The sequence below is a fragment of the Schistocerca gregaria genome, unplaced genomic scaffold (genome assembly GCF_023897955.1).
Source record: "Schistocerca gregaria isolate iqSchGreg1 unplaced genomic scaffold, iqSchGreg1.2 ptg000240l, whole genome shotgun sequence".
Lineage (NCBI taxonomy): Eukaryota > Metazoa > Arthropoda > Insecta > Orthoptera > Acrididae > Schistocerca > Schistocerca gregaria.
This window is the reverse complement of record NW_026061752.1, coordinates 1,954,697-1,982,201: the sequence shown is the minus strand read 5'-3', so window position 1 is coordinate 1,982,201 and position 27,505 is coordinate 1,954,697. Positions and strand designations below refer to the sequence as shown.

Here is a 27,505-nt window from a genome sequence, read left to right as displayed (position 1 = left end):
TAGGATTGTTCGGTTATCTACATCTAGTAGTCGGAATCCATCATTTTCTAGGTCTTGTTCTGGTGTTATATAAGTGTCAAATTCTACGTCTATGAAGTCTGAATATTCATATCTTCAATATCATTGTCGTCCAATGGTTTTAATTGTAATTATTGCATCTACTGAATCATCAAGTAAATATAATAGTCGTAATGATGGAAGGGCAATAAAAATTAATGTAATTGCTGGTAAAGCTGTTCAGATTGTTTCAATTAAATGTCCATGAAGTATATTACGGTTAGTATAGGCAATAAATAATATATAACTTAGGGCATAACCTACAATTACTGTAATTAATAATAATATGACCATAGTATGATCATGAAAGAATGATAATTGCTCCATTAATGGTGAAGCTCCATCTTGAAGAGATAAATTTGATCATGTTGCCATTAATAAATATTTTCTAATAAAAGGTCAAACCTTTATTTGTAGAGCTTAAATCTACTGCACTAATCTGCCATATTAGAATCTAGAGATTAATGGTAATTCTGATTAACTATGTTCTGCAGGAGGGTTATTTTGTAGTCATTCTGTTGATCTTCTTATGTTAGCTCTAAATATAATTGCTCGGTTTGTAATCATTCTTTCTCATATAATTACAATGAATATAATGATTCCTACAATAGAAATTGTAGACCCAATTCTTGATACTACGTTTCATGATGTATATGCGTCTGGGTAGTCAGAGTATCGTCGAGGTATTCCTGCTAATCCTAGGAAGTGTTGAGGAAAGAATGTTAAATTTACTCCAATGAATATAATTGTAAATTGGATTTTTAATCATGTATTATTTATAGTTAATCCTGTAAATAGTGGATATCATTGAATGACAGCTCCTATAATTGCAAATACTGCTCCTATAGATAATACATAATATTAGATAAACAAAATAAACCAGAAGAACATAAACCATGACCAACCATTAGAGAAAGAGAACCTACACAACCTCATCAATTCATAGTCATCAATCCACCAATAACCATTCTTATATGAGCAACAGAAGAATATGCAATTAAAGACTTTAAATCAACCTGACGAAAACAAATAAATCTTACAATAACACCCCCAGATAAACCTAAAGACAATCAAAAATAATTAAACTTTAAACCCAAATAAGAAATAACCTTTATAACACGAAAAATACCATAACCACCTAACTTTTATAAAACACCAGCAAGAATTATTCTACCTGAAATAGGGGCCTCTACATGAGCCTTAGGAAGTCATAAATGAACCAAAAACATAGGTATCTTAACTAAAAAAGCCAAAATTATAAATACATAAAACATAAAATAATAAGAACCAAAATCAACCAATAAAGGAAAATATAAAGTATTAGAAAAATCATAAACCTTAAATAAAACTAATAATAAAGGTAATCTAACAACCAAAGTATAAAAAATTAAATAAACACCAGCCTGCAAACGCTCAGGTTGATAACCCCAACCCAAAATTAAAAGTAAAGTAGGAACTAATCTAGCCTCAAAAAAAATATAAAAAGAAAGAAGACTTAATGTAGCAAATGAACAATAAAGCATAATTATTAAAATAAAAACCATAAAAACAAAAAAATTAGAATGATATGAACTTAAATAAACTGAACCTCTAGCAGTGATTATTAAAGAACAAATCCAAAAACTAAGTAAAATTAAACTAAAAGAAAAATAATCAATACCAAAATAATATCTAATTATATTCAAATCAGCATATGAATAAACACAAATTATAAAAACAAAACCCGACAGAAACATTAAAGAATGAACCAACCATCATTAATTATTTAATAAACAAAGAGGGATCAAAAAAATAGTTATAAATAAATACTTTAACATAAAGATAAACCAAAAGAATTAAAAAAATCATTACCATGAGAACGAATTATTGAAACTAAAATAGAAAGACCTAAAGCACCCTCACAAACAGAAAAAACTAAAAAAATAACAGGAAAAAAATAATCATAATCAAACTCAATAAGAAAAACAATAACTAACATAAATAAAGAAAGAACAATATATTCTAATCTCAAAAGAACCATTAATAAATGTTTACGTTTAGAAGAAAAAACATAAACACCAGCAAAATAAATCAATAAAGAAGTAAAAATAGAGAATATAAACATTAGTTTTAATAGTTTAAAAAAAACGCCGGTCTTGTAAACCGGAAATAAGTCCAGCCCCCACTTTTAAAACTTCAGAGGTGGAAAAGCTTCCATCATCTGTCCCCAAAATCGGTATTTTAAATAAACTAACCCCTGAAATGATCAAAATAATAATTATATCATTATCAAGTGTAATAAATGTTAATTTTATTAAATTAAGACACCCAATATCAATAATGCTTTTTATTATCCTTCAAACCTTCCTAGTTGGATTAATAACAGGAACAATAATAGAAAGATATTGATTATCATATATTTTATTTTTAACATTTCTTGGTGGTATACTAGTATTATTTATTTACATTACAAGAATTGCATCAAACGAAATATTTCACCCTAAATCAATCACTATAATTATTACATTAATAATGTGAGTATTTATCATATTAATATTAATTATTCTAGATATATCTATATTTATAGACTTTTTCAAAAACACCGAAACTATAAATATTGATAATTCAATCAATTATCAAGAAATAACAATATCTTTAGAAAAATTATATAATAGACCAACATTCATTATTACAATAATAATAATAATTTATTTATTTTTAGCACTACTAGCAGTTGTAAAAATCACCAATATTAATCAGGGACCTATTCGTAAAATAAGATAATTACTAATGAATAAACCCTTACGATTAAGACATCCTTTAATTAAAATTATTAATAACTCTTTAATTGACTTACCTGCCCCAACAAATATTTCTTTTTTGATGAAATTTTGGATCCCTATTAGGGTTATGTTTGGTAATTCAAATCGTAACTGGACTATTTTTAGCTATACATTATACATCAAATATTGAAATAGCATTCAGTAGTGTAGTACACATCTGCCGAGACGTAAATAATGGTTGAATTATCCGAACCTTACACGCAAATGGAGCATCCATATTTTTTATTTGTATTTACTTACATGTAGGACGGGGAATTTACTATGGATCTTATATATATATATATACATACCTGAATAATTGGTACAGTGATTTTATTTTTAGTTATAGCAACTGCATTTATAGGATATGTCTTACCCTGAGGCCAAATATCTTTTTGAGGTACAACAGTAATTACTAATTTATTATCAGCAATCCCATACTTAGGAACAGATTTAGTCCAATGAGTATGAGGAGGATTCGCTGTTGATAATGCAACATTAAATCGATTCTTCACATTCCATTTTGTATTACCATTTATTATTGCTGCTATAGCAGCAATTCATTTATTTTTTCTTCACCAAACAGGATCTAATAATCCTCTTGGACTAAATGGAGATATTGAAAAAATTCCATTCCATCCATACTTTACCTTTAAGGATTCTATTACATTTGTAATAATAACATCATTATTAATTATACTATGTTTAATTAATCCTTACCTATTAGGAGATCCAGATAACTTTGTACCTGCCAACCCATTAGTAACACCAGTTCACATTCAACCAGAATGATATTTCCTATTTGCATATGCAATTCTACGATCTATCCCTAATAAGTTAGGAGGTGTTATTGCATTATTTTTATCAATTAGAATCTTAATAATTTTACCATTTTATAATAAAACACCATTCCGAGGCATTCAATTTTACCCTATTAATCAAATTTTATTCTGAATTATAGTTGTTGTTGTATGCTTACTAACGTGAATTGGTAAACGACCTGTTGAAGAACCTTATATTATAACAGGTCAAATCTTAACAATTATTTGCTTCACATATTTCTTAATTAATGTCCATGTCGCAAACGCATGAGATAAATTAATTAAGGAATAAAGTTAATTAGCTTAGGAAAAGCATATGTTTTGAAAACATAAAATTAGAAGTTTAACTCTTCTATTAACTTTTCTCAAAAAATTTCACTAAACAAATGAGATAAATAAAATCTTTAAACCAACAAAGAAAATAAAAAAATTCAAAGATAAAGGTAAAAAACTTTTTCAAGCTAAGTACATTAATTTATCATAACGGAACCGTGGTAATGTTCCACGAACCCAAATAAAACCAAAAGATATAATAGCAAGCTTAATAAAAAATATAAAAGAATAAAAATCACCGCCCAAAAAAATTAAAGCCAATAACATTCTTATGAAGACAATTCTAGTATATTCAGCTAAAAAAATTAAACTAAAACCACCCGCACCATACTCAATATTAAATCCTGAAACTAACTCAGATTCCCCTTCAGCAAAATCAAAAGGAGTACGATTAGTTTCAGCTAAGCAAGAAGCAAAACAAGCTAAAGCTAAAGGAAAAGAAATAATAATAAATCAACAATAAAGCTGATAGTTTATAAAATCAAACATATTAAAACTACCAATTAAAATAATTAAAGACAATAAAATTAAAGCTAAACTAACTTCATAAGAAATTGTTTGAGCAACAGAACGAAGAGAACCTAATAATGAATAATTTGAATTAGAAGATCAACCAGCAATTATAACAGTATAAACACCTAATCTAGTACAACATAAAAAAAATAAAAATCCATAAGAAAAAGAACACATATAAGTTAAATAAGGAAAAATTACTCAAACGGCTAAAGAAATCATTAAATTAAAAACAGGGGAAAAATAATAAAGTAGGTAATGAGATATAATAGGAATTGGCTGCTCCTTACAAATTAACTTAATAGCATCTCTAAATGGCTGAGGAATTCCAACAAAACCTACCTTATTTGGACCCTTTCGAATCTGAATATAACATAAAACCTTACGCTCTAATAAAGTTAAAAAGGCAACACTAATTAACACACAAATAACCAATAAAAGAAAATTCAAAATAAATATAAATAAATCATAAAGTATCAATACTATTTGTAGAAAAAATCTACATAAATGAATTCTAAATTCAACACATTAATCTGTCAAAATAGTAAATAAATTAATATTAATCAATATAACAAAAAATATTTTAACCATATGGTCCTTTCGTACTAATATGGATTAACAATCTTAGGATAGAAACCGACCTGGCTCACGCCGGTCGGAACTCAGATCATGTAAGAATTTAAAGGTCGAACAGACCTAATCATTGGGCTCCTGCACCCAAAATTTTTCTTAATCCAACATCGAGGTCGCAATCTGCTTTGTCGATATGAGCTCTCAAAAACAATTACGCTGTTATCCCTAAGGTAACTTAATCTTATGATCATAAATTATGGATCAAAATAACAAACATAAATAAATGATATAATAATGAAGAGTTTATCTATCCTTCATGTCACCCCAACAAAACATCATCATTAAATATAGAAAGACAAACAAAAAACTATATAAAAGTAAAATGTCAAGCTCTATAGGGTCTTCTCGTCCTAAAGAAGAATTTAAGCCTTTTGACTCAAAAGTTAAATTCAAAAATTTATTAAGAGACAGTTGATTTCTCGTCAAGCCATTCATTCCAGCCACTAATTAAGAGACTAATGATTATGCTACCTTTGCACGGTCAAAATACCGCGGCTCTTTAAAAATACGCTCAGTGAGCAGGCCAGACCTCAAAATATAAACAAGAGGACATGTTTTTGATAAACAGGCGGAAATCAATTTTGCCTAGTTCCTTATAATAAGTTCACAAGGTAAAAATTTCATACAAATAAATATACTAATTCTATCATTATTACAAAAATTTTAAAATTAAATTAATAATCTTAATAAAAAACCTAAAATATTTATAAAATCAAAATAAAAAATAATGAACTAAAACGTAATCTTAAAGATAGCTGGTTTAAAGCTTACTATTATATTTCTATAAAATAAATTATAGGTTATTAACTTCAAAGCTTATCCCTTAAAGAATAAATAAGTTAATATTTTTACTTAAAAAATTAAATAAAAACAAATAACTTTAAAAAATTAAATTTTTTCTTAAGAAACTATTTATCTTGGGAAACGATTAACTTCTCATTTCTATAAATAATTTAATAATAATTATGATACATTAACTATAAATTATTTATAAATCAACCCAAATCGAGACAAGTAAAATAAATACTAAAATTTTGATAATCCCTGATACAAAAGGTACAATAAATAAAATCTACTTAAAAAAATTTAAAATAATATTTCATAAAACACTTACATTACCAATAAACTATAATTTAAAAAATCAATTCTATAAAATATACTAAGACAAAAATACAATAAAATTATTTATATTAAATAATTAAATAAACAAAAATAAATATAATAAAATAAATAATCAAGATATCCTGATTTGCACAGAAAAATTTTCAGTGTAAATGAAACACTTTACTAATTTATTTATTATATCCAATTATAATAATATTAAATATTAAATTTCATATTATTATATATATTATATTATAATAACCTATTTTAAGCTAAAAACATAAGTAGCTATAATCCTAGGTAAATAATTGCATTAAAATAATCAATTGATAATGGTAAGATGAACTTATAATTCTTTAATTTCAATTAAATGTAATATATTAATATAAATTATTTATTATATATATATATATAAAAAAATAAAATGAGCAGGATAAATTAAACCTAATTAAACAAAATAATACATAAAAGAATTTCAAAAAAAAATTTTCGATTTATATATTAATTAAATGGAGTGCCTGATTGATGGGTTACCTTGATAGGGTAAATAAAGTAAATAAAATTACCTTCATTAAAATTACATAAGATAGAATTAAACTACCTCCTTTAGTATCAAAAACTAACGTGCATCATACACCTTAATGTAAAAAGGTAAGCTAAACAAGCTAATGGGTTCATACCCCATTTATAGAGGTATCAATCCTCTCCTTTTTAATGACCAACAACTCTACAAAACTTCTGTTCCTATCAACATTAATGATAGGAACGATCCTGTCCATTTCATCAAATTCCTGATTTGGGGTTTGAATAGGACTTGAGATCAACTTACTTTCATTTATTCTGCTCCTAACAAGAAATAAAAATATAATAATAAATGAATCATCAATTAAATATTTTATTGTCCAAGCAATAGCATCGACAATAATATTATTTTCAATTTTGCTGATTCAAATAAAATATCCCATGGGATGGGAAACAGAATTTATCCCATCAATAATAATTAGATCTAGACTATTATTAAAGATTGGAGCTGCACCTTTCCATTTCTGATTTCCAGAAGTTATAGGAGCATCAAGATGAAATAATTGTTTAACATTAATAACATGACAAAAAATCGCCCCAATAATGGTCTTATCTTATTGTATTCAATTAAGAACTTTTATTTGAACAATTATTATCTTAAGAATTATTATTGGGGCAATAGGAGGTTTAAATCAAACATCCTTACGACAACTTTTAGCATATTCATCAATCAGACATCTAGGTTGAATAATTAGATCATTAACAGTCAGAGAAAACATCTGAGAACTATACTTCATTATTTACTCACTATTAAGATTAATTATAGTTTTATTATTTAAGCAAATAAATTTATTTTTCATAAATCAAATTTATTCAGCCAGAAATATAAAAACTGAAATTAAATTCATAATATTCTTATCTTTATTATCTTTAGGTGGACTACCACCATTCCTTGGATTCTTACCAAAATGAATTGTAATACAATCATTAATAGAAAACAATATAACAACTATTATAACTATTATAGTTGTATTAACTACAATTACACTCTACTACTATATACGTATTAGATTCTCAGCTCTAATTATATCATACACAGAAAATTCGTGATCTATAAAGATAAAGTCCCAAAAATCAAGAATCATTCTTCCTATAACAATAATAATTTCAACAATAGGATTGATTTCAACATCAACCTTAATTTCATTATACTAAGGACTTAAGTTAATCAAACTAATAACCTTCAAAGTTATAATTAAAAGAATAATCTTTTAGGCCTTAGTAAAATTTTACACCTCTAGAATTGCAGTCTAGAATCATAATTGAGTATAAGACCTAAATATGATAAGAGAGAAAACATCTCATAAGTAGATTTACAGTCTACCACCTAAAATTCAGCCATCTTACCGCAAAAATGATTATTCTCAACAAACCATAAGGACATTGGTACTTTATACTTCATATTTGGAGCATGAGCAGGAATAGTAGGAACATCAATAAGAATACTTATTCGTGCTGAACTTGGCCAACCCGGATCTCTAATTGGGGATGACCAGATTTATAATGTTATTATTACAGCTCACGCATTTGTAATAATTTTCTTTATAGTAATACCTATTATAATTGGTGGATTTGGTAATTGACTTGTTCCACTAATAATTGGTGCACCAGATATAGCATTTCCACGAATAAATAATATAAGTTTTTGATTACTACCACCTTCACTAACCCTTCTTCTTACATCTTCTATAGTAGATAATGGTGCTGGTACAGGATGAACAGTTTACCCTCCTCTAGCAGGAGCTATTGCACACGGGGGTGCATCTGTAGATCTAGCTATTTTTTCACTGCACTTAGCAGGTGTATCATCTATTCTTGGTGCAGTGAATTTCATTACAACAGCAATTAATATACGATCAGAAAATATAACTTTAGATCAAACACCTTTATTTGTATGATCTGTAGCTATTACAGCATTACTTCTCCTTCTTTCACTTCCAGTTTTAGCAGGAGCTATTACTATATTATTAACAGATCGAAATTTAAATACATCATTCTTTGACCTCGACGATACTCTGACTACCCACACGCATATACATCATGAAACGTAGTATCAAGAATTGGGTCTACAATTTCTATTGTAGGAATCATTATATTCATTGTAATTATATGAGAAAGAATGATTACAAACCGAGCAATTATATTTAGAGCTAACATAAGAAGATCAACAGAATGACTACAAAATAACCCTCCTGCAGAACATAGTTACTCAGAATTACCATTAATCTCTAGATTCTAATATGGCAGACTAGTGCGGTAGATTTAAGCTCTACAAATAAAGGTTTGACCTTTTATTAGAAAATATTTATTAATGGCAACATGATCAAATTTATCTCTTCAAGATGGAGCTTCACCATTAATGGAGCAATTATCATTCTTTCATGATCATACTATGGTCGTATTATTATTAATTACAGTAATTGTAGGTTATGCCCTAAGTTATATATTATTTATTGCCTATACTAACCGTAATATACTTCATGGACATTTAATTGAAACAATCTGAACAGCTTTACCAGCAATTACATTAATTTTTATTGCCCTTCCATCACTACGACTATTATATTTACTTGATGATTCAGTAGATGCAATAATTACAATTAAAACCATTGGACGACAATGATATTGAAGATATGAATATTCAGACTTCATAGACGTAGAATTTGACACTTATATAACACCAGAACAAGACCTAGAAAATGATGGATTCCGACTACTAGATGTAGATAACCGAACAATCCTACCAATAAATACAGAAGTACGAGTATTAACAAGAGCATCAGATGTTCTACACTCATGAGCAGTTCCTGCATTAGGGGTTAAAACTGATGCAACGCCAGGTCGGTTAAATCAAGGAACATTCACAATAAATCGACCTGGATTATTCTTTGGACAATGCTCAGAAATCTGTGGAGCAAACCACAGATTTATACCAATTGTAATTGAAAGAACTTCAGTAAATTTCTTTATTAAGTGATTATCTAAGATAATTTAAGGAGTTAGTTAAAATAAATAACATTAGAGTGTCAATCTAAAGTAACTAAAAAAAATTAGTACACCTTGAAATTCATCAGATGACTGAAAGTAAGTAATGGTCTCTGAAACCAAATAATAGTAAATTAGCGACTACTTCTGATGGGGAAATTATATCCAAATCCCTCAAATATCCCCTCTTATATGATTCTCACTATTCATTATATTTTCAGCTACATTAATCTTGTTTAATCAAATAAACTTCTTCTCATTTAAACCTAACCTTATTAAAAGAGCAGAAAAAGGAACAATTGAAATAAAAAACTTAAATTGAAAATGATAACAAATCTATTCTCAACATTTGACCCATCAACTAACATCTTTAATTTATCATTAAATTGAACTAGAACATTTCTAGGACTATTATTAATCCCATCACTATTTTGACTTACACCATCACGAATTAACATTATCTGAAATAAACTAAATTTAACCTTACATAATGAATTTAAAACACTTCTTGGACCAAAATCATTTAATGGAACAACATTCATTTTCATCTCAATTTTTATTATAATATTATTTAACAATTTCATAGGATTATTCCCTTATATTTTTACTAGAACAAGACATTTAGCATTAACATTTGCAATTGCCCTACCCATATGGCTAAGATTTATATTATTTGGATGAATTAACCATACTAATCATATATTTACACACCTTGTACCACAAGGTACACCGCCTGCATTAATATCATTTATAGTACTAATTGAAACAATTAGTAATGTTATTCGACCAGGTACATTAGCAGTACGGTTGGCAGCAAATATAATTGCAGGACACTTATTATTAACCTTATTAGGAAACGCAGGACCATCTATAGCAATAAACTTAATCTCATTACTAATTATTGGACAAATACTTCTATTAATTCTAGAATCAGCAGTAGCAATAATTCAAGCCTATGTTTTCTCAATTCTAAGAACTCTATATTCTAGAGAAGTATATTAAACCTATGTTAACAACTCACTCAAACCACCCATTCCACTTAGTAGACTATAGACCTTGACCATTAACAGGAGCAATTGGAGCAATAGTCCTAGTATCAGGACTAGCAAATTGATTCCACCTATTTAATATTAAGTTATTCATAATTGGATTTGGAATTACCCTACTAACTATAATTCAATGATGACAAGATGTAGTACGAGAAGGAACATATCAAGGATTACATACAGGATTTGTATCAATTGGATTACGATGAGGAATAATTTTATTTATGGCATCAGAGGTATTATTTTTCGTTTCTTTTTTTTGAGCATTCTTTAGAAGAAGATTAGCACCAACAATTGAACTAGGAATACTATGACCTCCAATAGGAATTCAACCCTTTAACCCTATACAAATTCCATTACTTAATACAGCTATTCTTTTAGCATCAGGAGTAACAGTAACATGAGCACATCATAGTTTAATGGAATCTAATCATACTCAAGCACTACAAGGATTAATCTTCACAGTGTTATGAGGACTATACTTTACAATACTTCAAGCATATGAATATTGAGAAGCACCTTTTACCATGGCAGATGCAGTTTATGGATCAACATTCTTTGTTGCAACAGGACTCCATGGTTTACACGTAATTATTGGAACAATCTTTTTATCAACATGTCTACTTCGACACTCAATAAATCAATTTTCACCAAGACATCACTTTGGATTTGAAGCAGCAGCATGATACTGACACTTCGTAGACGTAGTATGATTATTCTTATATATCTCTATTTATTGATGAGGTAGATAATTGTTTTTCTAGTATAAATAGTACATTTGACTTCCAATCAGAAAGCTTGATATAAATCAAGAAAAACAGTTCTAATTCTATCAACAAGAGTTTTCATTAGATTTATTATTCCAATAATTGTTATAATCCTGGCAACAACACTATCAAAATAATTAATTAATGATCGAGAAAAAAGATCACCATTTGAATGTGGGTTTGATCCAAAAAGATCAGCACGAATACCATTCTCAATACGATTCTTCCTAATCGCAGTAATCTTTTTAATTTTTGATGTAGAAATTGCACTAATTCTACCAATTGTAATTATTTTTAAAACTTCAGACATTATAATCTGAACAGTATCAACAATATTTTTTATTCTAGTTCTATTAGGAGGACTATACCATGAATGAAACCAAGGAGCATTACAATGAGCAGAATAAAGGGTTGTAGTTAAATATAACATTTGGGTTGCATTCAAAAAGTATTGATATTATCAATCAACCTTAAATAGAATAAGAAGCGAAATATTGCAGTCAGTTTCGACCTGGAAGATTGGTATGTACTACCCTTATTCTTATTAATTGAAGCCAAAAAGAGGCGTATTACTGTTAATAATATAATTGAACTATAATAGTTCCAATTAAGGAAATGTAAAGCCAATATGAAAGCTGCTAACTTTTTATATTAGCGGTTAAACTCCGTTAACATTTCTAAAATTTATATAGTTTAAATAAAACATTACATTTTCACTGTAAAAATAATATATCTATATTTATAAATACTTAAAAGTAAAAATACTTCCTTAACATCTTCAGTGTCACGCTCTAATTATAAGCTATTTAAGTAAACGAAAAACAATATTACCAAAATAAATATTCAAAAAATAAAAGTTAAAAAAGATAAATCTTGAAATTAGAATCATATCAACCTTGAATATAACCAATTAAATAAATAAATAATCTATATAAACCTTGACCACCAAGTAATTCACCTCAACCATAATCAAATGACTTAGATGAATAATAACCTATTTTTAAAGGAATATATCTAATAAACTTAGTTGAAAGAAAAGGTATAAATCATATAGAACCAGCAAATCTAACAAAAGAAAGTATACTTAAAGAAAATAAATTATGAGAAAAATCAAAATTAGAAATAAGATAACCTAAGTAAGCACCTAAAATAACAACTGTAATAGTTAAAAGCTTTAAATAATAAGGTAAAGCAATCACATGAGGAATAGGAAAAATTAATCAAGATAAAAGACTACCACCAAAAACAGCAACAAACAATAGACCAATTATTCCAAATGAAATATAATAACCCTTATCATCAAAAGAAAATCTAGAATAAAAATTATTATCACCAGATATTGAATAATAAAACAAACGAAAAGAATAAGAAGCAGTTAAACCAGTAGAAAAAAAATAAAGAAAAAAAATTAAACAATTAATTCATCTTAAACAAACCATCTCAAGAATTAAATCCTTTGAATAAAATCCCGCTAAAAAAGGTATTCCACACAAAGATAAACTAGAAACATTAAAACAAACTGAAGTTAAAGGTATGAAATTAACAATTGATCCTATAAAACGAATATCCTGAGAATCCTTCAAATTATGAATTATTGAACCTGCACATATAAATAATAATGCCTTAAATAAAGCATGAGCCAATAAATGAAAAAATGCAAGCTTTGGATAACCTATAGCCAAAATTCTTATTATTAAACCAAGTTGTCTTAAAGTAGAAAGAGCAATAATCTTCTTTAAATCAAACTCAAAATTAGCGCCCAATCCAGCCATAAATATAGTTATACAACCAATTAAAAGTAAAAATCAACCACAATTATAAGTATCCAATATTGGTCTAAAACGAATTAATAAATAAACACCAGCAGTAACAAGAGTAGAAGAATGAACTAAAGCAGAAACAGGAGTAGGAGCTGCTATAGCAGCAGGAAGTCATGAAGAGAAAGGAATCTGAGCTCTCTTAGTTATAGCTGCTAAAACAATTAATATAGTAATGAGCTTTATTTCAAAAGAATTAGAAATAAAATCATAATAATAAATATAATTTCAACCACCAAAATTTAACATTCATGCAATAGAAATTAAAATAGCAACATCACCAATACGATTAGAAAGTGCAGTTAATATACCAGCACTATAAGATTTTACATTTTGATAATAAATAACTAAACAATAAGAAACTAAACCTAAACCATCTCAACCTAATAAAATTCTAATTAAATTAGGACTAATAATTAAAAAACCTATAGAAAGAATAAATATTAAAACAATAATAATAAAACGATTTATATTCTTTTCACCAGATATATAATCCTCTCTATAATAAATAACCAAAGAAGAAATATATATAACAAAAGATATAAAATTAAGAGATATTCAATCCAAAATTAAAGTTATAACAACTATAGAACCATTTAAATTGAAAAGCTCTCACTCAACAAAAACTCTATAATCAATTATTAAATAATAAATACCTAAAATAAAAATTATAGTTCTCGAAATAAACAAAGAAAAAAAAATTCAAAGAACAAATAGAAAATAAATTCACGGCCTAAGATGAAAAACTTCATGTCATTGATTCCACAAATCAATATTTTTAATTAAAATACTTAAGCAAACTAAACAAAGAAATATTCACCCTTTAAACAGAGAATATTTAAAGGCAATCAATGTAAAAGTAAAAGATGATATTCACGAAAATAACCAAGAGAACAAGTATAAACACCAGAATAATAATTCCCATGCTGAGAATAAGAATATATATACAAAGTATAAATAGCTCTAAAAAAAGATAAAAAAATTAAAGCAAAGAATCTAAAAGAAGATCAAGATATAATTCTATTTAATAATCTAATTTCACCTACCAAATTTAAAGAAGGAGGAGCAGCCATATTTGATGATCTTAAAAGAAATCATCATAAAGCCATTCTTGGCATCAAATTAATTATACCCTTGTTAATTAATAATCTTCGTCTACCTAAACGTTCATAAATAATATTAGATAAACAAAATAAACCAGAAGAACATAAACCATGACCAACCATTAGAGAAAGAGAACCTACACAACCTCATCAATTCATAGTCATCAATCCACCAATAACCATTCTTATATGAGCAACAGAAGTATATGCAATTAAAGACTTTAAATCAACCTGACGAAAACAAATAAATCTTACAATAACACCCCCAGATAAACCTAAAGACAATCAAAAATAATTAAACTTTAAACCCAAATAAGAAATAACCTTTATAACACGAAAAATACCATAACCACCTAACTTTAATAAAACACCAGCAAGAATTATTCTACCTGAAATAGGGGCCTCTACATGAGCCTTAGGAAGTCATAAATGAACCAAAAACATAGGTATCTTAACTAAAAAAGCCAAAATTATAAATACATAAAACATAAAATAATAAGAACCAAAATCAACCAATAAAGGAAAATATAAAGTATTAGAAAAATCATAAACCTTAAATAAAACTAATAATAAAGGTAATCTAGCAACCAAAGTATAAAAAATTAAATAAACACCAGCCTGCAAACGCTCAGGTTGATAACCCCAACCCAAAATTAAAAGTAAAGTAGGAACTAATCTAGCCTCAAAAAAAAATATAAAAAGAAAGAAGACTTAATGTAGCAAATGAACAATAAAGCATAATTATTAAAATCAAAACCATAAAAACAAAAAAATTAGAATGATATGAACTTAAATAAACTGAACCTCTAGCAGTGATTATTAAAGAACAAATCCAAAAACTAAGTAAAATTAAACTAAAAGAAAAATAATCAATACCAAAATAATATCTAATTATATTCAAATCAGCATATGAATAAACACAAATTATAAAAACAAAACCCGACAGAAACATTAAAGAATGAACCAACCATCAACAATTATTTAATAAACAAAGAGGGATCAAAAAAATAGTTATAAATAAATACTTTAACATAAAGATAAACCAAAAGAATTAAAAAAATCATTACCATGAGAACGAATTATTGAAACTAAAATAGAAAGACCTAAAGCACCCTCACAAACAGAAAAAACTAAAAAAATAACAGGAAAAAAATAATCATAATCAAACTCAATAAGAAAAACAATAACTAACATAAATAAAGAAAGAACAATATATTCTAATCTCAAAAGAACCATTAATAAATGTTTACGTTTAGAAGTAAAAACATAAACACCAGCAAAATAAATCAATAAAGAAATAAAAATAGAGAATATAAACATTAGTTTTAATAGTTTAAAAAAAACGCCGGTCTTGTAAACCGGAAATAAGTCCAGCCCCCACTTTTAAAACTTCAGAGGTGGAAAAGCTTCCATCATCGGTCCCCAAAACCGGTATTTTAAATAAACTAACCCCTGAAATGATCAAAATAATAATTATATCATTATCAAATGTAATAAATATTAATTTTATTAAATTAAGACACCCAATATCAATAATGCTTTTTATTATCCTTCAAACCTTCCTAGTTGGATTAATAACAGGAACAATAATAGAAAGATATTGATTATCATATATTTTATTTTTAACATTTCTTGGTGGTATACTAGTATTATTTATTTACATTACAAGAATTGCATCAAACGAAATATTTCAGCCTAAATCAATCACTATAATTATTACATTAATAATGTGAGTATTTATCATATTAATATTAATTATTCTAGATATATCTATATTTATAGACTTTTTCAAAAACACCGAAACTATAAATATTGATAATTCAATCAATTATCAAGAAATAACAATATCTTTAGAAAAATTATATAATACACCAACATTCATTATTACAATAATAATAATAATTTATTTATTTTTAGCACTACTAGCAGTTGTTAAAATCACCAATATTAATCAGGGACCTATTCGTAAAATAAGATAATTACTAATGAATAAACCCTTACGATTAAGACATCCTTTAATTAAAATTATTAATAACTCTTTAATTGACTTACCTGCCCCAACAAATATTTCATTTTGATGAAATTTTGGATCCCTATTAGGGTTATGTTTGGTGATTCAAATCGTAACTGGACTATTTTTAGCTATACATTATACATCAAATATTGAAATAGCATTCAGTAGTGTAGTACACATCTGCCGAGACGTAAATAATGGTTGAATTATCCGAACCTTACACGCAAATGGAGCATCTATATTTTTTATTTGTATTTACTTACATGTAGGACGCGGAATTTACTATGGATCTTATATATATATACATACCTGAATAATTGGTACAGTGATTTTATTTTTAGTTATAGCAACTGCATTTATAGGATGTGTCTTACCCTGAGGCCAAATATCTTTTTGAGGTGCAACAGTAATTACTAATTTATTATCAGCAATCCCATACTTAGGAACAGATTTAGTCCAATGAGTATGAGGAGGATTCGCTGTTGATAATGCAACATTAAATCGATTCTTCACATTCCATTTTGTATTACCATTTATTATTGCTGCTATAGCAGCAATTCATTTATTTTTTCTTCACCAAACAGGATCTAATAATCCTCTTGGACTAAATGGAGATATTGAAAAAATTCCATTCCATCCATACTTTACCTTTAAGGATTCTATTACATTTGTAATAATAACATCATTATTAATTATACTATGTTTAATTAATCCTTACCTATTAGGAGATCCAGATAACTTTGTACCTGCCAACCCATTAGTAACACCAGTTCACATTCAACCAGAATGATATTTCCTATTTGCATATGCAATTCTACGATCTATCCCTAATAAGTTAGGAGGTGTTATTGCATTATTTTTATCAATTAGAATCTTAATAATTTTACCATTTTATAATAAAACACCATTCCGAGGCATTCAATTTTACCCTATTAATCAAAGTTTATTCTGAATTATAGTAGTTGTTGTATGCTTACTAACGTGAATTGGTAAACGACCTGTTGAAGAACCTTATATTATAACAGGTCAAATCTTAACAATTATTTACTTCACATATTTCTTAATTAATGTCCATGTCGCAAACGCATGAGATAAATTAATTAAGGAATAAAGTTAATTAGCTTAGGAAAAGCATATGTTTTGAAAACATAAAATTAGAAGTTTAACTCTTCTATTAACTTTTCTCAAAAAATTTCACTAAACAAATGAGATAAATAAAATCTTTAAACCAACAAAGAAAATAAAAAAATTCAAAGATAAAGGTAAAAAACTTTTTCAAGCTAAGTACATTAATTTATCATAACAGAACCGTGGTAATGTTCCACGAACCCAAATAAAACCAAAAGATATAATAGCAAGCTTAATAAAAGATATAAAAGAATAAAAATCACCGCCCAAAAAAATTAAAGCCAATAACATTCTTATGAAGACAATTCTAGTATATTCAGCTAAAAAAATTAAACTAAAACCACCCGCACCATACTCAATATTAAATCCTGAAACTAACTCAGATTCCCCTTCAGCAAAATCAAAAGGAGTACGATTAGTTTCAGCTAAGCAAGAAGCAAAACAAGCTAAAGCTAAAGGAAAAGAAATAATAATAAATCAACAATAAAGCTGATAGTTTATAAAATCAAACATATTAAAACTACCAATTAAAATAATTAAAGACAATAAAATTAAAGCTAAACTAACTTCATAAGAAATTGTTTGAGCAACAGAACGAAGAGAACCTAATAATGAATAATTTGAATTAGAAGATCAACCAGCAATTATAACAGTATAAACACCTAATCTAGTACAACATAAAAAAAATTAAAATCCATAAGAAAAAGAACACATATAAGTTAAATAAGGAAAAATTACTCAAACGGCTAAAGAAATCATTAAATTAAAAACAGGGGAAAAATAATAAAGTAGGTAATTAGATATAATAGGAATTGGCTGCTCCTTACAAATTAACTTAATAGCATCTCTAAATGGCTGAGGAATTCCAACAAAACCTACCTTATTTGGACCCTTTCGAATCTGAATATAACCTAAAACCTTACGCTCTAATAAAGTTAAAAAGGCAACGCTAATTAAAACACAAATAACCAATAAAAGAAAATTCAAAATAAATATAAATAAATCATAAAGTATCAATACTATTTGTAGAAAAAATCTACATAAATGAATTCTAAATTCAACACATTAATCTGTCAAAATAGTAAATAAATTAATATTAATCAATATAACAAAAAATATTTTAACCATATGGTCCTTTCGTACTAATATGGATTAACAATCTTAGGATAGAAACCGACCTGGCTCACGCCGGTCTGAACTCAGATCATGTAAGAATTTAAAGGTCGAACAGACCTAATCATTGGGCTCCTGCACCCAAAATTTTTCTTAATCCAACATCGAGGTCGCAATCTGCTTTGTCGATATGAGCTCTCAAAAACAATTACGCTGTTATCCCTAAGGTAACTTAATCTTATGATCATAAATTATGGATCAAAATAACAAACATAAATAAATGATATAATAATGAAGAGTTTATCTATTTTTCATGTCACCCCAACAAAACATCATCATTAAATATAGAAAGACAAACAAAAAACTATATAAAAGTAAAATGTCAAGCTCTATAGGGTCTTCTCGTCCTAAAGAAGAATTTAAGCCTTTTGACTCAAAAGTTAAATTCAAAAATTTATTAAGAGACAGTTGATTTCTCGTCAAGCCATTCATTCCAGCCACTAATTAAGAGACTAATGATTATGCTACCTTTGCACGGTCAAAATACCGCGGCTCTTTAAAAATACGCTCAGTGAGCAGGCCAGACCTCAAAATATAAACAAGAGGACATGTTTTTGATAAACAGGCGGAAATCAATTTTGCCTAGTTCCTTATAATAAGTTCACAAGGTAAAAATTTCATACAAATAAATATACTAATTCTATCATTATTACAAAAATTTTAAAATTAAATTAATAATCTTAATAAAAAACCTAAAATATTTATAAAATCAAAATAAAAAATAATGAACTAAATTGTAATCTTAAAGATAGCTGGTTTAAAGCTAACTATTATATTTCTATAAAATAAATAATAGGTTATTAACTTCAAAGCTTATCCCTTAAAGAATAAATAAGTTAATATTTTTACTTAAAAAATTAAATAAAAACAAATAACTTTAAAAAATTAAATTTTTTCTTAAGAAACTAGATATCTTGGGAAACGATTAACATCTCATTTCTATAAATAATTTAATAATAATTATGATACATTAACTATAAATTATTTATAAATCAACCCAAATCGAGACAAGTAAAATAAATACTAAAATTTTGATAAACCCTGATACAAAAGGTACAATAAATAAAATCTACTTAAAAAAATTTAAAATAATATTTCATAAAACACTTACATTACCAATAAACTATAATTTAAAAAATTAATTCTATAAAATATACTAAGACAAAAATACAATAAAATTATTTATATTAAATAATTAAATAAACAAAAAATAAATATAATAAAATAAATAATCAAGATATCCTGATTTGCACAGAAAAATTTTCAGTGTAAATGAAACACTTTACTAATAAGTTATATCTTGAAACTCTTCCTAGATACACTTTCCAGTACATCTACTATGTTACGACTTATCTCATCTAAATTGAAGCTACTTTAAAATAAAATAGAATAATCAATCATGAGAGCGACGGGCGATGTGTACACATCTCAGAGCCAATATCAGTTAAATTAAATAAATTAAATTACTATCAAATCCACCTTCATTAACAGTATTTCACTATCAAATCCGTTATAAACAAAAATCTATTGTAACCCACCTCCTCTTAACTATAAGCTGCACCTTGACCTGAAATATTTTATAATTATAAATCTTGAGAATTATAACTCTAAAAAGATTCTCTGATAACGGAGATATACAAACAAATAAATTAAGTAGAGTAACTCGTGTATTATCAATCATGGGGTAGGTTCCTCTGAATGGAATGAGATACCGCCAAATTCTTTGGGTTTAAAGACCTTAACTAATAGTACCCTGGTAAATATAATTAACATTTAAAATAATAGGGTATCTAATCCTAGTTTATTATTTAAATTTCACAGATTCATAAAAAGGGCCACAAATAAATTTTAACATTTCACCTTACAAATTTATATTTCAACCCTAATAATATAAACAACTGTTTTAACCAATAATATTCACTTGTATCAATCGTATAACCGCGGCTGCTGGCACGAATTATGCCGATACTAAATCAATTGCTAAATCCAAAATCACTTGATAATTAAATCAAATTACTGCAAAAAGAACATTTAGTCTAACAAAACTTACATATAATACAAAGAAAAAGTGAATAAACAAGCAAGAATAAAACTTTTAAAAATAAAAAATAAGAAAATTTTAAATCTATTAATTCAGGAAAAAATAAAAGATTCAAATATTTAAAGAAAAAAAAAGAAAAGAACCACAAACATTAACAAAAAAAAAAAGAAACGCCCCTATGTATGACCACAACAACTTCTCTATTATATATAATTAAAGATTAATATGGAACATCTATAGCAATAAATGTATTATATTCTTTCTTATTTAATCTTTCTTCTCACTAGTAAATAAAGAAAGATTAAATAATATAATAAATATATTTTATACAATTATGTAATTTAATATAATATGTTATTAATATGAATTCTTTTTTTTATATTAAGTTGACTTTCATATATATTAGTTAAATAATCTAATTATAGATATTTTACATAATTATATTATTATAATTAATATAATTATTTATATTAATTATAATATTTTATATTTAAATTATTAATTTTATTTATTATATGCAATTATAGTAATATTAAATTTTAAATTACATATTATTATATATATTATATTATAATAACCTATTTTAAGCTAAAAACATAAGTAGCTATAATCCTAGGTAAATAATTGCATTAAAATAATCAATTGATAATGGTAAGATGAACTTATAATACTTTAATTTCAATTAAATGTAATATATTAATATAAATTATTTATTATATATATATATATAAAAAAATAAAATGAGCAGGATAAATTAATCCTAATTAAACAAAATAATACATAAAAGAATTTCAAAAAAAAAACTTTCGATTTATATATTAAATAAATGAAGTGCCTGATTAAAGGGTTACCTTGATAGGGTAAATAAAGTAAATAAAATTACCTTCATTAAAATTACATAAGATAGAATTAAACTACCTCCTTTAGTATCAAAAACTAACGTGCATCATACACCTTAATGTAAAAAGGTAAGCTAAACAAGCTAATGGGTTCATACCCCATTTATAGAGGTATCAATCCTCTCCTTTTTAATGACCAACAACTCTACAAAACTTCTCTTCCTATCAACATTAATGATAGGAACGATCCTGTCCATTTCATCAAATTCCTGATTTGGGGTTTGAATAGGACTTGAGATCAACTTACTTTCATTTATTCCGCTCCTAACAAGAAATAAAAATAGAATAATAAATGAATCATCAATTAAATATTTTATTGTCCAAGCAATAGCATCGACAATATTATTATTTTCAATTTTGCTGATTCAAATAAAATATCCCATGGGATGGGAAACAGAATTTATCCCATCAATAATAATTAGATCTAGACTATTATTAAAGATTGGAGCTGCACCTTTCCATTTCTGATTTCCAGAAGTTATAGGAGCATCAAGATGAAATAATTGTTTAACATTAATAACATGCCAAAAAATCGCCCCAATAATGGTCTTATCTTATTGTATTCAATTAAGAACTTTTATTTGAACAATTATTATCTTAAGAATTATTTTTGGGGCAATAGGTGGTTTAAATCAAACATCCTTACGACAACTTTTAGCATATTCATCAATCAGACATCTAGGTTGAATAATTAGATCATTAACAGTCAGAGAAAACATCTGAGAACTATACTTCATTATTTACTCACTATTAAGATTAATTATAGTTTTATTATTTAAGCAAATAAATTTATTTTTCATAAATCAAATTTATTCAGCCAGAAATATAAAAACCGAAATTAAATTCATAATATTCTTATCTCTATTATCTTTAGGTGGACTACCACCATTCCTTGGATTCTTACCAAAATGAATTGTAATACAATCATTAATAGAAAACAATATAACAACTATTATAACTATTATAGTTGTATTAACTACAATTACACTCTACTACTATATACGTATTAGATTCTCAGCTCTAATTATATCATACACAGAAAATTCGTGATCTATAAAGATAAAGTCCCAAAAATCAAGAATCATTCTTCCTATAACAGTAATAATTTCAACAATAGGATTGATTTCAACATCAACCTTAATTTCATTATACTAAGGATTTTAGACGTAGAATTTGACACTTATATAACACCAGAACAAGACCTAGAAAATGATGGATTCCGACTACTAGATGTAGATAACCGAACAATCCTACCAATAAATACAGAAGTACGAGTATTAACAAGAGCATCAGATGTTCTACACTCATGAGCAGTTCCTGCATTAGGGGTTAAAATTGATGCAACGCCAGGTCGGTTAAATCAAGGAACATTCACAATAAATCGACCTGGATTATTCTTTGGACAATGCTCAGAAATCTGTGGAGCAAACCACAGATTTATACCAATTGTAATTGAAAGAACTTCAGTAAATTTATTTATTAAGTGATTATCTAAGATAATTTAAGGAGTTAGTTAAAATAAATAACATTAGAGTGTCAATCTAAAGTAACTAAAAAAAATTAGTACACCTTGAAATTCATCAGATGACTGAAAGTAAGTAATGGTCTCTTAAACCAAATAATAGTAAATTAACGACTACTTCTGATGGGAAAATTATATCCAAATCCCTCAAATATCCCCTCTTATATGATTCTCACTATTCATTATATTTTCAGCAACATTAATCTTGTTTAATCAAATAAACTTCTTCTCATTTAAACCTAACCTTATTAAAAGAGCAGAAGAAGGAACAATTGAAATAAAAAACTTAAATTGAAAATGATAACAAATCTATTCTCAACATTTGACCCATCAACTAACATCTTTAATTTATCATTAAATTGAACTAGAACATTTCTAGGACTATTATTAATCCCATCACTATTTTGACTTACACCATCACGAATTAACATTATCTGAAATAAACTAAATTTAACCTTACATAATGAATTTAAAACACTTCTTGGACCAAAATCATTTAATGGAACAACATTCATTTTCATCTCAATTTTTATTATAATATTATTTAACAATTTCATAGGATTATTCCCTTATATTTTTACTAGAACAAGACATTTAGCATTAACATTTGCAATTGCCCTACCTATATGGCTAAGATTTATATTATTTGGATGAATTAACCATACTAATCATATATTTACACACCTTGTACCACAAGGTACACCGCCTGCATTAATATCATTTATAGTACTAATTGAAACAATTAGTAATGTTATTCGACCAGGTACATTAGCAGTACGGTTGGCAGCAAATATAATTGCAGGACACTTATTATTAACCTTATTAGGAAACACAGGACCATCTATAGCAATAAACTTAATCTCATTACTAATTATTGGACAAATACTTCTATTAATTCTAGAATCAGCAGTAGCAATAATTCAAGCCTATGTTTTCTCAATTCTAAGAACTCTATATTCTAGAGAAGTATATTAAACCTATGTTAACAACTCACTCAAACCACCCATTCCACTTAGTAGACTATAGACCTTGACCATTAACAGGAGCAATTGGAGCAATAGTCCTAGTATCAGGACTAGCAAAATGATTCCACCTATTTAATATTAACTTATTCATAATTGGATTTGGAATTACCCTACTAACTATAATTCAATGATGACGAGATGTAGTACGAGAAGGAACATATCAAGGATTACATACAGGATTTGTATCAATTGGATTACGATGAGGAATAATTTTATTTATTGCATCAGAGGTATTATTTTTCGTTTCTTTTTTTTGAGCATTCTTTAGAAGAAGATTAGCACCAACAATTGAACTAGGAATACTATGACCTCCAATAGGAATTCAACCCTTTAACCCTATACAAATTCCATTACTTAATACAGCTATTCTTTTAGCATCAGGAGTAACAGTAACATGAGCACATCATAGTTTAATGGAATCTAATCATACTCAAGCACTACAAGGATTATTCTTCACAGTGTTATTAGGACTATACTTTACAATACTTCAAGCATATGAATATTGAGAAGCACCTTTTACCATTGCAGATGCAGTTTATGGATCAACATTCTTTGTTGCAACAGGATTCCATGGTTTACACGTAATTATTGGAACAATCTTTTTATCAACATGTCTACTTCGACACTCAATAAATCAATTTTCACCAAGACATCACTTTGGATTTGAAGCAGCAGCATGATACTGACACTTCGTAGATGTAGTATGATTATTCTTATATATCTCTATTTATTGATGAGGTAGATAATTGTTTTTCTAGTATAAATAGTACATTTGACTTCCAATCAGAAAGCTTGATATAAATCAAGAAAAACAATTCTAATTCTATCAACAAGAGTTTTCATTAGATTTATTATTCCAATAATTGTTATAATCCTGGCAACAACACTATCAAAAAAATTAATTAATGATCGAGAAAAAAGATCACCATTTGAATGTGGGTTTGATCCAAAAAGATCAGCACGAATACCATTCTCAATACGATTCTTCCTAATCGCAGTAATCTTTTTAATTTTTGATGTAGAAATTGCACTAATTCTACCAATTGTAATTATTTTTAAAACTTCAGACATTATAATCTGAACAGTATCAACAATATTTTTTATTCTAGTTCTATTAGGAGGACTATACCATGAATGAAACCAAGGAGCATTACAATGAGCAGAATAAAGGGTTGTAGTTAAATATAACATTTGGGTTGCATTCAAAAAGTATTGATATTATCAATCAACCTTAAATAGAATAAGAAGCGAAATATTGCAGTCAGTTTCGACCTGGAAGATTGGTATGTACTACCCTTATTCTTATTAATTGAAGCCAAAAAGAGGCGTATTACTGTTAATAATATAATTGAACTATAATAGTTCCAATTAAGGAAATGTAAAGCCAATATGAAAGCTGCTAACTTTTTATATTAGCGGTTAAACTCCGTTAACATTTCTAAAATTTATATAGTTTAAATAAAACATTACATTTTCACTGTAAAAATAATATATCTATATTTATAAATACTTAAAAGTAAAAATACTTCCTTAACATCTTCAGTGTCACGCTCTAATTATAAGCTATTTAAGTAAACGAAAAACAATATTACCAAAATAAATATTCAAAAAATAAAAGTTAAAAGATAAATCTTGAAATTAGAATCATATCAACCTTGAATATAACCAATTAAATAAATAAATAATCTATATAAACCTTGACCACCAAGTAATTCACCTCAACCATAATCAAATGACTTAGATGAATAATAACCTATTTTTAAAGGAATATATCTAATAAACTTAGTTGAAAGAAAAGGTATAAATCATATAGAACCAGCAAATCTAACAAAAGAAAGTATTCTTAAAGAAAATAAATTATGAGAAAAATCAAAATTAGAAATAAGATAACCTAAATAAGCACCTAAAATAACAACTGTAATAGCTAAAAACTTTAAATAATTAGGTAAAGCAATCACATGAGGAATAGGAAAAATTAATCAAGATAAAAGACTACCACCAAAAACAGCAACAAACAATAGACCAATTATTCCAAATGAAATATAATAACCCTTATCATCAAAAGAAAATCTAGAATAAAAATTATTATCACCAGATATTGAATAATAAAACAAACGAAAAGAATAAGAAGCAGTTAAACCAGTAGAAAAAAAATAAAGAAAAAAATTAAACAATTAATTCATCTTAAACAAACCATCTCAAGAATTAAATCCTTTGAATAAAATCCCGCTAAAAAAGGTATTCCACACAAAGATAAACTAGAAACATTAAAACAAACTGAAGTTAAAGGTATGAAATTAACAATTGATCCTATAAAACGAATATCCTGAGAATCCTTCAAATCATGAATTATTGAACCTGCACATATAAATAATAATGCCTTAAATAAAGCATGAGCCAATAAATGAAAAAATGCAAGCTTTGGATAACCTATAGCCAAAATTCTTATTATTAAACCAAGTTGTCTTAAAGTAGAAAGAGCAATAATCTTCTTTAAATCAAACTCAAAATTAGCGCCCAATCCAGCCATAAATATAGTTATACAACCAATTAAAAGTAAAAATCAACCACAATTATAAGTATCCAATATTGGTCTAAAACGAATTAATAAATAAACAACAGCAGTAACAAGAGTAGAAGAATGAACTAAAGCAGAAACAGGAGTAGGAGCTGCTATAGCAGCAGGAAGTCATGAAGAGAAAGGAATCTGAGCTCTCTTAGTTATAGCTGCTAAAACAATTAATATAGTAATGAGCTTTATTTCAAAAGAATTAGAAATAAAATCATAATAATAAATATAATTTCAACCACCAAAATTTAACATTCATGCAATAGAAATTAAAATAGCAACATCACCAATACGATTAGAAAGTGCAGTTAATATACCAGCACTATAAGATTTTACATTTTGATAATAAATAACTAAACAATAAGAAACTAAACCTAAACCATCTCAACCTAATAAAATTCTAATTAAATTAGGACTAATAATTAAAAAACCTATAGAAAGAATAAATATTAAAACAATAATAATAAAACGATTTATATTCTTTTCACCAGATATATAATCCTCTCTATAATAAATAACCAAAGAAGAAATATATATAACAAAAGATATAAAAATAAGAGATATTCAATCCA

General features: G+C 26.7%; 1 protein-coding gene and 1 long non-coding RNA gene across 2 annotated transcripts in view; one reads left to right on the top strand and one right to left on the bottom strand.

Moving 5' to 3' along the window:
* The window catches only part of LOC126305053 (NADH-ubiquinone oxidoreductase chain 5-like), a 48,120-nt gene extending 20,824 nt beyond the window's left edge, over positions 1–27,296 (bottom strand). Inside the window, exon 1 of the mRNA XM_049992008.1 lies at positions 26,723–27,296. Coding sequence (XP_049847965.1) covers positions 26,723–26,894 — 172 coding nt within the window. The 5' untranslated portion in view covers positions 26,895–27,296. The remainder of the gene's footprint in view (positions 1–26,722) is intronic.
* Positions 3,171–17,688, top strand: LOC126305068 (uncharacterized). Its single transcript, XR_007553308.1, has 2 exons — positions 3,171–3,258; positions 16,975–17,688. It is a non-coding gene; the product is annotated as an uncharacterized LOC126305068 (long non-coding RNA).
* Positions 27,297–27,505: the final 209 nt, after the last annotated feature.